Here is a 14,438-nt window from a genome sequence, read left to right on the forward strand (position 1 = left end):
TATCCCCTTACACTTGGGTCTATAAGGTAGTAGTTTTGGAATCGTTAGCTTTAAATTTGATTTGATTTGATTTATTGTTAGCTTGCAGGGGAGGGTCAGTGCTTGTTGATGGTTAGCTTGCAGGCCTCCTAGTTAAACTGTTAGCTCACAGCAGGCTAGCTGCTTCACTGACTTTGGATCAATGCCCTCTGTGACCATGCTCTGTTGTATTATAGTCTATTTATTCAACTGTGCGACCAAGACATTATCCACTTTATATTTGTAACACAGTCATACTTAGCATATTCATAATTTATACTGTTTATCCTATTGTGTACATATCTGTTTTATTACTATGCATGCTACTTTACTCTAATTACTTAAGTCACTATTTTTGTGTGACTTTTGATTGTTATTGACATTGTACTGCAATGTTGAGGCTAGTATGCAAGCATTTCACTACACCTTTATGCCTGCTGCAAACTGTGTACAATTAGAGGTGTTTGGAGGGGTCGTGCTTGGTGATGGTTAGCTTGCAGCTTGCCTCCTAGTTAAACTGTTAGCTTGCAGCAGGCGAGTTGCTTCACTGACTTCGGATCAATGCCCTGTGTGACCATAAGTGTTCCTCTGCATCTGACTAGCTGGATTTACTGTTATCTCAATGAGGTTGCTGACAACATAACCAGCTTTCCTCTTTGAAATCGATTATGTTTTATTTCCTTTCCAGTGATTTAAGTGGGTATTTTTTATAACCTTTTAAAACGTCTTTGTATTCTGTGTCTCAGTGGCACAGCTGGACCTTGCTAGAACTTACCCAGATTTGCCTTAGCTTTGAGTGGCACCTAGATTTCCTGCATCTTAGCTGTACCTATGCTAGCTGTGCTATGTTTCCAGATTTGCTGCTAGACCAATTGTATTTGAGCTGTATCTAGATTTTCTGCACCTACTATATCTTAGCTGTACCTGTATACTTGGCAGATCTGCATTCGTTTTTCCTATGTTACAGTAGCTGTACCTATCATAGTAGCTTCACTGATCTTAACATGGCTAAAGAGGTACATTGAGGCCAGTGTTGGGGCTAGCAGGTTGTTTGAAAATGTATTCTTTACATGTGCTGAAGAGATCAATGGAAGGCAGACCATGGCGGATAGAACAAGGATGCTGTCATTGGCACCCATTCAAAAAAGATGATTTAACAAAGTGGATATTAGTCAAATTTGTAATGATTTATGTGTTCTAACAGGCCCACAATGTGGTTAATACAATCTGATTTGCATGCCGCATAATATTTCGAAGTTGTCCTTTCAGGTTTAGAAAAACAATATGCTAAATGCCGACTCCCGTTTCGATAAGCTAGCCATATAGAAATTGGTGGTGGTATTTGCAGTCATTTTTATATGTAATTTAGTTGATTGGTGACAATGACATTAACATGTAATGGGGTTGACACACATACAAACATTGTATGCTCATTTTTACCACAATAGTGCTAAATATACTTAACTAAACAATAGCTTAAATGTATAGGCTAACTTTGATGGGCAGCAATGAGGAGATTTGTGTGGCGTTTCCATGGCATTTCCATTGTTATGTTTGAACTCTTTCCTGATCTATAGTTTGCTAGTGTGTTCAGAGTCTGGGGTTTCCTTGTACAGTGATGACAGAGGTCTCTCAGTGGCAGCTAGCGCTGACCTGCCTTCTGTAAACAATGCTAGTTCACACAGTGACTGCATCCCAATTGGCACCTATGGGCCCTGACCAAAAGCAGTGCACTATATAGGAAATAGGGTGGCAATGGGATGCAACAATGTATCACTACCTCTCTGTCAATGTTGCTGTAGGACTTAGCCCTAGTATATCACCGAGTGTTGTTTTTTATGCGTGGCAGTATTTGATCTTGATTATGCTGACACTTATCAGTGGCAGAACAATAGTGAAGTCCTTACACTGCCCTGTACTGTGTAGCGCTATCTCTTTAAGACTACAACATTATCATCAACGGTTCAACACCTAGGACACTCTCCGGTGTAGCCCTGTTTATTTAAATGAAGTTTGTAGTTTACTTTAGGGTTATGGAGAGACATAAAAGTTATCATTGGGTTAGAGTACTGCTGTCCACCGCCAATAATTTTCTGTCAGTTAAATATGCAGTGCACTGCATTATTAAAAACACTATCATCAAAACTATGTCTAACAGAATGTCAGAGTTCACATCTGCTAAATAACTTACAGTATCAGTCCATGTATTCGTGTATTGTATTGTCATTTCTCCATATAGTACATGGTATATTGGTATGACTCTAGTTATTTCAGTACATTGTACATTGGTGTGACTCCAGCTAATTCAGTATATTGTACATAGGTATTTCTATTGTACATTGTATCGGGCAGAAAGTGGATTATTTCCATGTGTTACAGTGTGTCTATTCACAGTTACTATCCCTCCGGCACAAACTGACTGTCTCTGTCTGTATAAATTTGTTGGGAAAAACTGAAGTAAAAAATATTGTACTGAAACATCTCTAGCACTGAAATATGTTTATCCCTATATACCACTTTAATTTAGCAGATGTTTTATCCAAAGGGATTTCCATTCCAGTGAGTGCATGTATTTTTATTATGCGTATGTGACCCCTGCAGGAATTAAACCTCCGACTTTGGCGTTGATGCTAATGATAATAATAATAATGATAATAATAATAATAAATTGCATTTGTAGAGCGCTTTTCATTTATAGACATAAATCACAAAGCTCTAGTAACTTAGCAACAGGACTACCACCAGATATGGCTGTATCTATGTCCTGTAGTAAGAGACTGAACTGAACCACATCTATAGTACTGGTTCTTATTGTGCTACATGTAGTACTATATCTAGTACTCTATCTATTCTGTTAGGAACTGAACTCGTGTTAGAGACTTAACTGAACTCATGTTAGAGACTGAACTGAACCACATCTATAGTACTGGATCATATAGTGCTACATGTAGTACTATATCTAGTACTCTATCTATTCTGGTAGGAACTGAACTCATGTTAGAGACTGAACTGAACAACATCTATAGTACTGGTTCTTATAGTGCTACATGTAGTACTATATCTAGTACTCTGTCTATTCTGTTAGGAACTGAACTCATGCTAGAGACCAAACTGAACAACATAGTATTGTATCTAGTTATGGGACTGTACACATTTATAATACTGTATGTATTTAGAGACAGAACCACAGTATTGTATCTAGTTATGGGACTGTACACATGTATAATACTGTATGTATTTAGAGACAGAACCACAGTATTGTATCTAGTTATGGGACTTTACACATATATAATACTGTATGTATTTAGAGACAGAACCACAGTATTGTATCTAGTTATGGGACTTTACACATATATAATACTGTATGTATTTAGAGACAGAACCACAGTATTGTATCTAGTTATGGGACTGTACACATGTATAATATTGTATGTATTTATAGACATAAACACTTAGTATTGTATCTAGTCATGGGACTTTACACATGTATAATACTGTATGTATTTAGAGACATAAACACATAGTATTGTATCTAGTTATGGGGACTGTACACATGTATAATACTGTATGTATTTAGAGACAGAACCACATATACTGTATTATTGTATCTAAGTTCAGACTGTTTAAGAAGCTCCTGTCTAACTTCCTATGCTTCTTTCCTTCTTTCTCTTTTCAGAAAAACCTCCACCACACAACAAGGTTTAAAATCATTGTTTAATCAAATTCATGTAGACCCACATGATTTCCCTCCTTCCATCCGTGTGTGTGTGTGCGTAGGTGCGTGTGTGTGACCATGTCATAGTTGCATTTGAAAGTGCTACATGTTCCTTGTGGACATTTACTGTTGATTGTTTATGTTTCTCTATCCCTTCTTTTTCTGAATGATTTGGGTGGTAACGTCTTGTATTCAGTACTGTGTGTGTGTGTGTATCTGTGTGTCTGTGTGCACGTGTGTGCGTCGATTCTGTGTGTGCTTGCGTCCATTTCCAAATGTATGTTTGTTTTGTGTGTGTGTTTGTGTTTAGGTGGGGAAGGGATCAGAGAGGATGAAGTGTTATAAAACAAATTGTGGCCCTGAGCACCACGAACGACACATTCTATTGTCTTAGTGTTGAATACCAGCTCAGGAAATCACATTGAAATGGAATAATTCTCAACTTGCCCTGAGGGGGATCTCCATTCCCTGCCTCTGTGGTCTACTTAGCCTACACACACACACACGCACACGCACACGCACACGCACACACACACACACACACACACACACACACACACACACACACACACACACACACACATACACACACACACACTGCTTCAACTCTCCTCCCTCTGTAGTTTATTTCTTTAATACTTCTGTCCTGATCTGACCTCCAGATGGACAGTACTTTTCCAAATTGGGCTTTTGTGTGTTTGCTATGTGTGTGTGTTTGCTGTGTGTGTGTGTGTGTGTGTTTGTGTTGCCTCACCTCCTATTTGTGAATGGTTCCATGCCACAGTATGTTTAGCTGTGTGATTCTCTTCTCTCTGCAGCCTCTCAATGTGCTGGATCCCAAAGTACTGGGCCTACAGGCTGTCGGAGGGTGAGTGACTTCTGACTGTCCCAAATGGCACCCTATTTCCTATATAGTGTACTACTTTTGATCAGAGACCTACTAGCTCTGGTCAAAAGTAGTGTACTATATAGGGAATATGGTACCATTTGGGACATTCGCATCGACTAACCATGGAAGGTTTCCCAAAGTCTGCGTAGCTAAAATAGTTATTTCTTTCCACAACCATGCAGCCGTACAGCTGCAAGAGAGCAACTATATTCAAATCGGTGTTTGACAGTTAATCTTCTGTCCATGAACAAACTGAATTTGTAAATTAAAGCACTTCAATGTTCTACGAGAGGTGTGTATCTAGGGGGGTGTCCCAAATGCCACCCTATTCCATAATGCACTACTTTTGACCAGAGCCATATGGGCCCTCGACAAAAGTAGTCCACTGTATAAGGAATACATTCTTAGATAAAAAGGTGCTATCTAAAACCTAAAAGCGTTCTTCAGCTGTCCCCATAGGAGAACTATTTGAAGAACCCTTTTTGGTTCTAGGTAGAAATCTTTTGGGTCCCATGTAAAACTCTTTCCACAGAAAGGGTTTTACATGGAAAGGGTTCTACTTGGAACCAAAAAGGGTTCACCTATCGGGACAGCCGAAGAACACTTTTGAAAGCCTTTTTTCTGAGAGTGTAGGGTGCCACTTGGGATGCTCCCTATATTGTTAAAATAAATACAATTCTGCTTTAGCAGAACACCAACCCTTGGTCTGGGTCTGGGTCTGCTCTAGATTGGTAGGACTGTTTTGATTCTATTCCTTCTCCCTAACTTGTACATTTGTTCTTCAGATCATTCAGATTATTCACCCGTCAACTTTCTCTCTCTCTCTCTCTCTCTCTCTCTCTCTCTCTCTCTCTCTCTCTCTCTCTCTCTCTCTCTCTCTCTCTCTCTCTCTCTCTCTCTGTTTCTCTGTTTCTCTCTCTTCCTCTCTCTCTCTCTCTTCCGCTCTCTCTCTTCCTCTCTCTCTCTTTCTCTCTCTCTCTTCCTCTGTCTCTCTCTCTTCCTCTCTCTCTCTCTCTCTCTCTCTCTCTGTTTCTCTCTGTTTCTCTCTCTCTCTCTTCCTCCCTCTCTCTCTCTCTCTCTCTCTCTCTCTCTCTCTCTGTCTCTCTCTCTCTTCCTCTCTCTCTCTCTCTCTCTCTCTCTCTCTTCCTCTCTCTCTCTCTTCCTCTCTCTCTCTTCCTCTCTCTCTCTCTCTTCCTCTCTCTCTCTTCCTCTCTCTCTCTCTTCCTCTCTCTCTCTTCCTCTCTCTCTCTCTTCCTCTCTCTCTCTCTTCCTCTCTCTCTCTCTTCCTCTCTCTCTCTTCCTCTCTCTCTTCCTCTCTCTCTCTCTCTCTCTCTCTCTCTGTCTCTCTCTCTCACTCATTCCATCATTGGCTGACATACTACACACATAGTATGTGTATTGATGTACTGCGTGTCTGTGTGTTTGTTTGTTTGTGCTGCGTGCTTGCTCGCTTGACTGTGTGTGTGTGTGTTTCTGTCTCTCTATGTGTGTGTGTTGATGTATGAGTCATTGTTTCTGTGCTGAAGCAGACTGTTTAATGTCTCTGTGGGCAGCTGATTAACACATCTGAGCTTTGTGGGAGAGAGCTGTAATTTGGTCCTGAACCCTCAGGCCTTCCATCCCCACCCAAAGACAGCCAGTCCAAACTTCACTCCACTTAGCCTATACTTAACTAGAGAGGCACTAGCAACTTATAGCAGTTATACAGTGTTTACTTACCAGGAAGTCATTGTCTGTGTCCCAAAATCAAGACGGATGCTCTAGATATTTATTGTCAGGAGAAAACTATTGTTAAGCCTGTCACAGAATCTACAACACACTCTAGTATGAGCTCTTTTTAGAGTCTTCCCTAGTCCCCCTTTCTCTCCACCCAGCCTCTCTCCCACAGCCCAGTCCTGACTCTGACATGGCCCAGCTTCTCTTTCTTTCCCCCAGCCTCTCCCCCAGTTTCTCTCCCCCAGTCTCTCTCCCCCAGCCTCTCTCCCACAGTCGCTCTACACCCAGCCTCTCTCCTCCAGCCTTTCTTCCCCAGTCTCTCCCCCAGTCTCACCCCCCCAGTCTCCCCCTAGTCTCTCCCCCAGTCTCTCTCCCCCAGTCTCTCTCCCCCAGTCTCTCTCCCACAGTCGCTCTACACCTAGCCTCTCTCCTCCAGCCTTTCACCCCCAGTCTCTCCCCCCAGTTTCTCTATCCAAACCTCTCTACCCCAACCTCCCAGTCGGTCTCCTCCAGTCTCTTTCCAGCCAGCCCCTCTGCTCCAGTCTTTGTCCACACCGTCTCTCTCTCCCAGGCTCTTTCCCTAATCTCTCGCCCCAGTTTATCTCCCCAACCTCTCTCCCCCAGTCGGTCTCCTCCAGTCTCCTTCCAGCCAGCCTCTCTGCTCCAGTCTTTGTTCACATCGTCTCTCTCCCCAGTCTCTTCCCAAGCCTCTCTCATCCAGTCTCTCTCCCCAGCCCTTCTCCTCCAGTCTCTCTACCCAGTGTCTCTAACCAGTCTCTTTCCACCCAGCTTCTCTCCCCAGCCCTTCTCCTCCAGTCTCTCCACCCAGTGTCTCTACCCAGTCTCTCTACCCCAGCCTCTCTCCCCCAGTCTCTCTCCACCCAGCCTCTCAGAAACATGGATGAACGTCTAATTCTGACGTGACACTGTGAGAGTTAGTTGCACCATACACATGAATGCACACACGCACACAGACAGACAAACATTAACAAGTCTGTTTCAGCACAGAAACAGTGACTCCTACATTAACATATTACACACACACACACACACACACACACACACACATGGTCATTGCTATTTAAAGCTGCTCTCGCCAGCTCACAGTAGTGTCCTGTCAGTTTTGACAAGTGTCTCCTCTCACCTGCTGAAGCTGTCTGCTACACTACCTTACCAGTCCACCAAGAGAGAGAGACAGACAGACAGACAGACAGACGGACGGACGGACGGACGGACAGACGGACAGACGGACAGACGGAGAGAGAGAGAGAGAGAGAGAGAGAGAGAGAGAGAGAGAGAGAGAGAGAGAGAGAGAGAGAGAGAGAGAGAGAGAGACATACAGACAGACAGCTAGAGAAAGAGTGACATGGATATCCCTGGCCAGAATATCCCTAGCCTGGGCCCTCTGGTCAGGCAGGGTAGCAGGGAAACCTATAGGGAGAGAAAGGAGCCTGAGGTATGACTTGTGTGTTAGCCAGCCCTTGTAAATCACCATTCCCCTGTTTAGCCTGGTAATGCCCCCTCTACACGGCATTATTATGATATTAATAGGCCTTAAACCTGTCTGCTTCCAACAGAGCTGGCTGCATTCTTTATGGCATTGACAGCATGCCAGATTTACGCCGCAAGAGGACCTTACCTATTGTCCGAGACCTGGTGAGTTATCTGCCTCAACAAGGTTCTGTGTGAGTTATATTATGGCAGGTTGGTGGGTCTGTCTGACTGTTTCTACATTACAGAAACGACAGCACCAGCCAGACAAGCTGGGGTTGTGTTGTTGTTCCCCTGCCTGCCATTGGAGTCTGCTGTGTTGTATGAGTATGAGTGTGTCCCTAAGGGCATACTATGCCCTACATAGTGCACTATTTTTGACGGGTCCCCTGTGGATCCTGGTCAAAAGTTGTGCACTAGAAAAGGAGTAGGGTGCTATTTGGAACGGATTGGATGTGAAATCTAACTGCTAGCCTGTTGTAAGTCATCATACAGTTAGTTAGTGGAGAAAGAGAGAGCAGTGTTATTGATCATATTGATGGGACTGTACGGTTTGCTTTGTGTGAACATATTGTGAGGCCCAGACAACTGAGGCCCATACTTTATTGCAATTTATGGAATATTAATTATGTGGTAGAGTAGTCTACAGTCTTACTAATGGCTTCATCCCAAATTGCACCCTTTTCCCTTTATAGTGAACTAAAGTAGTGCATCGTAAAGGGAATAGGGTGCCATTTGGGGGACACATTGGGGGACACATTGTGTTAGTGCAGTCTACCATGCTGGGATAGGGTTGGCGCCAATTCCTTTCCAATTCACTCCCTATTTGTGTTCAATAAGGATTTTTCTAGTTTTGAATATCAGTGAATCACCTAAATTAAATGAATTGAAATGTAATGGATCCCAACCCTGGTAGTATGGTTTCTCTGTTAGTTCAGTTAGTAGGTAGTAATACTTGTGTAGTAAGGCAGTAAATAGTAGTTGTAGTACTAGATGTTGTTGCAGTAGTAGTAGCAGCAGCAGCAGCAGTAGTAGTAGTAGTAGTAGTAGTAGCAGTAGTAGTGGTGGTGGTAGTTGTAATAGCAGCAGTAGTAGTAGTAGTAGTAGTAGTAGCAGCAGCAGCAGCAGTAGTAGTAGTATTAGTAGTAGTAATAGTAGTAGTAGCAGTAGTAGTAGTGGTAGTTGTAATAGCAGCAGCAGTAGTAGTAGTAGTAGTAGCAGGAGTAGTAGTAGTATCAGCAGTAGTAGCAGTAGTAGCAGTGTATTAGTAGCAGTAGTAGTAATAGTGGTAGTGGTAGTTGTATTAGCAGTAGTAGTAGTACTAGTAGCAGTGTAGTAGTAGTATCAGTAGTAGTAGTAGTAGTACTAGTAGACACAGCAGTAGTAGCAGTATATTAGTAGCAGCAGCAGCAGCAGTAGTAGTAGTAGTAGTAGTAGTAGTAGTAGCAGTGTAGTGTAGTAGTAGTAGTAGTATTAGTAGTTGTAGCAGTAGTAGTAGTAGTAGTAGTAGTAGTGGTAGTAGTAGTGTAGTAGTAGTAGTATTAGTAGCAGTGTAGTAGCGGTTGTTGTAGTGGTACTAGTACTAGTAGTATTAGTATTATTAGTACCAGTGTAGTAGTAGTAGTAGTAGTGTAGTAGTAGTAGTAGTAGCAGTAGTGTCGTAGTAGTAGTAATAGTAGTAGCATTAGTAGTAGTAGTAGCAGTGTAGCAGTAGTAGTAGCAGTAGTAGTAGTAGTAGTAGTAGTAGTAGTAGTAGTAGTAGTAGTCGTAGTTGTAGTAGTAGCAGTAGCAGTGGTAATAGTAGTAGTAGTAGTAGTAGCAGTGTAGTAGTACTTGTTGTAGTGGTATTAGTACTAGTAGTATTGGTATTATTAGTACCAGTGTAGTAGTAGTAATAGTAGTAGTAGCAGCAGTGTAGTAGTAGTAGTTGTTGTAGTGGTATTGTTACTTGTAGTATTAGTATTATTAGTACCAGTGTAGAAGTAGTAGTAGTAGTAGTAGTAGCATCAGTGTAGTAATAGTAGTAGTAGCAGTGTAGTAGTAGTAGCAGCAGTGTAGTAGTGTTAGCAGTACAGTAGTAGTAGTAGCAGTAGTTGTAGCAGTGTAGTAGTAGTAATAGTAGTAGTAGTAGTTGTTGTAGTAGTAGCAGTAGTAGTCGTATGAGTAGTAGTGATGGGTTCAACTGTTGGTGAAGTCTTTCTTGTGCTTCAGTGTCTGTTTTCATGATTCATCATATATTGTCTTCCATATCAGGTTCGACTTCTTACCACCCTGTTGAGATATTATACGTACAATATAACCTTTAACATAGATCATAACAACCATCAAGGGAATTATGAAACACACACTCTGAGCTCTTAGTATCCATGTACAATATTTCAATTTCATTCCTGGTGAAAAAGTACATCTGGTAGAAATGATAATATATTAGCTTGATGTTAATTTAAGGCGTATATAGTTTCTGATAGCTGTTTATAACACAGTGAAGAACATGAGTTGATGCTGTATTTGTCCATATTTCTCATGAAAATTAATAACCAACAATGTCTTGGTGAGTATGAGGTTGTCGTTGTTGTTTCTGGGTTTTTGAGTGGATATTTGATATTTGCCATTCCTTACACAGACCCATAACAGCTATGGGGAATATTTTTCAGTGAGTTGTCAGATTTCAGGCGAACCCTCCAAGCCCAAACTTTGACATTTTAACAGGAGTTGAACGAACAAGACAATTAAGTAATATTATTTGAAATGTTGACAACTCAACCCAAAAATATATCTATCTGAGGACTTCATTGACTTCTGATTTAACTGTTCTGAGGCTTTTAAATCATTGTAAAAGCAACACTGTAAGAAGAACCTTTTACCCCCACCCCCACCCCACCCCACGGATGAAGTCTGTAATCACTGTTCTAATTGGTCCCCCCTGTCATGTCTCACCTCTGTCGATGACCGCCATTGGCTGTGGGATTGCTTCAGGGCAGCAACAGCGATCTGATTGGCTGGGACAGGAGGGATCCCCACCAATCACAGTGGGATGCAAAACATATTTACATTTAAATACATATTTAAAATGACTTCTTCGCTAACCATAAATATCTCCACACTCAGTAACATCCGAACTCAGGGTTTTAATATGTACTAGTAATGCCTGACTCAGATTGTATTGTTACTTGATAATGCCTGCAGCAACCCGAGCAGAATAGTGGTGCATGTTGACCACTTACACTTACATCAACACTCTGGGTTCATGTAGAGGTGACATCCCCCTGCTTACAGAACCCATGGCTGCCCCAAACATGGCTGAACCAACACAACACCATGGTCATGGATGCCCCATGGATCTTTACCATAGCTGGGCTGTAGACACGGCTAGACCTGGGCCGGACAGCCCGCTGGCTGGAGACCTACTGGGCATGCAGGCTTCCCCAACCCAACCTCCAGACGAAAATGTGTGCAGGGCACGACCTTGTAGGAAAGGGGGAAATGTTGTCGGCACGTTTATTCTACCTATAAAGACACATTTACATCAAGAGGTTAGGTTGGGTTACCCAGTGGGCAAAACTCGTTGAAAGGTTATAAACTGGATGTAATGACATCATTTCAATCAGCGTGACGTAATTACAACCATATTACAAGTACATATTTTCCAGTGGAATAAATCGTTTGAAATTGTTTCAATAAAACAAGATCAACTGTAAACTGGTAAACTGGTTGTAAGGATGGCATCCTATCAGTCAACTTTGCCCACTGTTTTTTACTCCTGCTCTGCTCCAACACACCTGACTCCACTAATCAGCTGCCTCATCTGCATCTTTGATTAGCTGAATGAGGTGTGTTAGCTTGAGCAGGGCTGGAGCAAAAGCCTGCACTTGCAGTAGCTCTCCAGGAGAAGGATTGGCCTCCCCCGGGCTAGATGATGGTAAAGACTGAGTCAATATTGTCAGCTGTCCATGTCTGCATTTTCCTATATTCCTCTAATATCAATTTGGTCCAGACCTGTATGTGCTCTAGCCAACATAACATACTGTATACTGTGTGTATGGTGGCCATGACGACAGACTTCATGGGAGTTGGCTAGAGCACATGCAGATGTGGCACCAGGCTCTTCTCTAGCACAGGGGTCGGCAGCCCTGTTCCTGGAGTGCCACAGGTACTGCAGGATTCTGTTCCAACTAGGTACCTCACCTGACCAACTAAGCTAATTGATCAGTTCAGTGATGGCCTAAAACCATTACACACCTGGTCTTGCAGGTTGGTTAAATCAAAAGCATGAAGCGCCTGTGGCACTCCAGGACCAGGGTTGCCTACTAATGCCCTAGTATAATGATATATATGTAACTTTATCTATTTATCTATCTATCTCCTCTCCACACTCTCCACACTGTTTAGTGGATATTAATGTTACCATGTAATGTACATGTTAGTTAGTTAGTGTACTGTGTATGAGTCAGTGGTGTAAAGTCCAACTGGCGTCACTGTAAACGTACCTGTACCTGCGTGTACCTGTTTGTCCTGTTTGGTGTTCGTCTGTTGGTGTGTCTACCAGACTAACTAACGTGCAGAAGTGACAGCGGAAATATTATGATGAAATGCTTAATCCTACAGAGATGGGGCCAGGAGTTCTTCCCAGACCATAAGACATGACCAGGAAAGACTCTGGGCGCTAGCGGTGATACCTAGCTGTAGTTTTGTTCCTGGTCAGGTCATGTGGTCAGGAAACAAATCACCTGGACCTATACATGTACCGAGACCAACACTACAAATACCAAGCATGAGTGCAATTCTGTAATGTTTAATGCATGTAAAGAATATGATTCTATAGACTGTAGAACTCTAAATGAATCTCTCAGTTCAACCATGCTGTGGCTATTCTCTGTGTGACATCAGGGCTTCATTTAAAATGGCATCCTTTTCCCTTTATAGTGCACTTATATCAGCCCTGGCACCCTATTACCTAAAGAGTGCACTACTTTTGACCAGAGCCCTGTGGGACTTGGTCAAAAGTAATGCACTATATAGACAATAGGCCAGATCCTTATAGAGTCTGGTCAAAGTAGTGCACTTTATGGGGAATAGGGTGTCATTTGAGATAATGCCCATGTCTGCCTGCCAGACAGACAGCTTCTAATTGCATCTCTTGCTTTTTCTTTTCATTGCGTCTGTGGAAACCATCAGGCTATGGTAAGTCAAAGCCCTTTACAAAATAATAACATTATACAAAATATATCTGGGTAAGGTCTTCACTTATTGTTACGGCCTTGATAATGAACAAGAAGCTCGCTAGAGGTACATTCTTTGTAGTAGACATCCTGAGATGTCTGAATCGGACAGACAGACCTGTGTTATAATTTGTAAATAGTTGATCTGTGCTTGACTGAGCTTGCATGGTTTAATGGACCGATAGAATAGTCCAACAATTCCTAACCCCATTCCCCGACCAGCTTGCTCTCCAGAAAGACTAAAGAAAACGGTCAAAATATTTGAAAGATTTCAAATAGCATTTGAACCCAGGTCTACCTTCGTGAGGGTCTGTGGCGGTTGTGGCCGGGACATGAAGACTATTATTTTGTTGCTCCATCTCTTATCTTCTCAGTTGGTCTGGCTGTTATGGCCGCGAACAAGACAAAGATTAGTTTGTGACACCGTAGTCTTTTTCTCCTGTGTCGTCAGTGTCCCCAAAGGATAGCCAGAGGCCAGAGAGAGCATAGATAAGGCTGGCTGTGCACAGGCTGATTAAACAAACTAGATTAACCAATCAACAAACAGAGAAGCCCCAGATCAGACAAACTGAGAGAGTGCTGGTTCTCCCCTCTCTCTCTCTCTCTCTCTCTCTCTCTCTCTCTCTCTCTCTCTCTCTCTCTCTCTCGCTCTCCCTACCTCGCTCTCTCGCCCGCCTGCTCTCTCTCTCTCTGTGTCTGTCTCTGTCATTTTGTTTATCTTACAAAGTTATGAATCCATGTCAGACATGCACAGAAACAAAACTAATTTAGCAGTTGAAGATGAGTTTGATCTCTTTGCTGCAGTAAAGTTGAACTGATTCGATAGAGACAGGGCTAATCTCTCTGTGCTGACTCCAAATGGCACCCTATTTCCTATAGAGTGCACTACTTTGAGCAGCGCCCATAGTGCTCGGGTCAAAATACTGTACATTACACAGGAAATATGGCATCCTTGGGAATGCATCCTGATTCTGGCTCTACAACTATAGAGACCGTCTGAAAGTGAGGAATAGACAGTTATTTCTATGGCAGACACCACAATGATACGATAGTCAAGTACAGCATTAGAAAGTATTTGACCCCCCCATGGCCCTGCTTCTGAAAGACAGTGACATTCCTATTGCAGTGCTAGAAAACCACTTTGTTTGATTATTAATATTGTGTCATGGTTCTTAGTTGCATCTATTTATTCTCTCCTTGTCCTTCTCTTACTCTCCCTCTCTCCCTCTCTCTCTTTCTCCCTCTCTGTCTACTCCTCCTCTCTCTCTATCTCTCTGTCTACTCCCACCCCCCTCCTCAATCTCTCTCTCTCTCTCTCTCTATTTACTCCCCCTCTCTCTGTCTCTCTCTTTCTCTCTCTCTATCCCAGACTCTCGCTGCTCGAAAGGCA

General features: G+C 42.5%; 1 protein-coding gene across 1 annotated transcript in view; it reads left to right on the top strand.

Annotated features, from left to right (window-relative positions):
- Positions 1-14,438, top strand: part of LOC110526645 (protein unc-13 homolog C-like) — a 265,368-nt gene that overhangs the window by 48,908 nt on the left and 202,022 nt on the right. Inside the window, exons 3-7 of the mRNA XM_036981784.1 lie at positions 3,695-3,717; positions 4,552-4,601; positions 7,916-7,994; positions 13,005-13,010; positions 14,418-14,438. The exon at positions 14,418-14,438 is cut by the window's right edge and continues 51 nt beyond it. Of these exons, the coding sequence (XP_036837679.1) occupies positions 3,695-3,717; positions 4,552-4,601; positions 7,916-7,994; positions 13,005-13,010; positions 14,418-14,438 (179 nt within the window). The remainder of the gene's footprint in view (positions 1-3,694; positions 3,718-4,551; positions 4,602-7,915; positions 7,995-13,004; positions 13,011-14,417) is intronic.

This window comes from Oncorhynchus mykiss, chromosome 6, assembly GCF_013265735.2.
Source record: "Oncorhynchus mykiss isolate Arlee chromosome 6, USDA_OmykA_1.1, whole genome shotgun sequence".
Classification (NCBI taxonomy): Eukaryota; Metazoa; Chordata; class Actinopteri; order Salmoniformes; family Salmonidae; genus Oncorhynchus; species Oncorhynchus mykiss.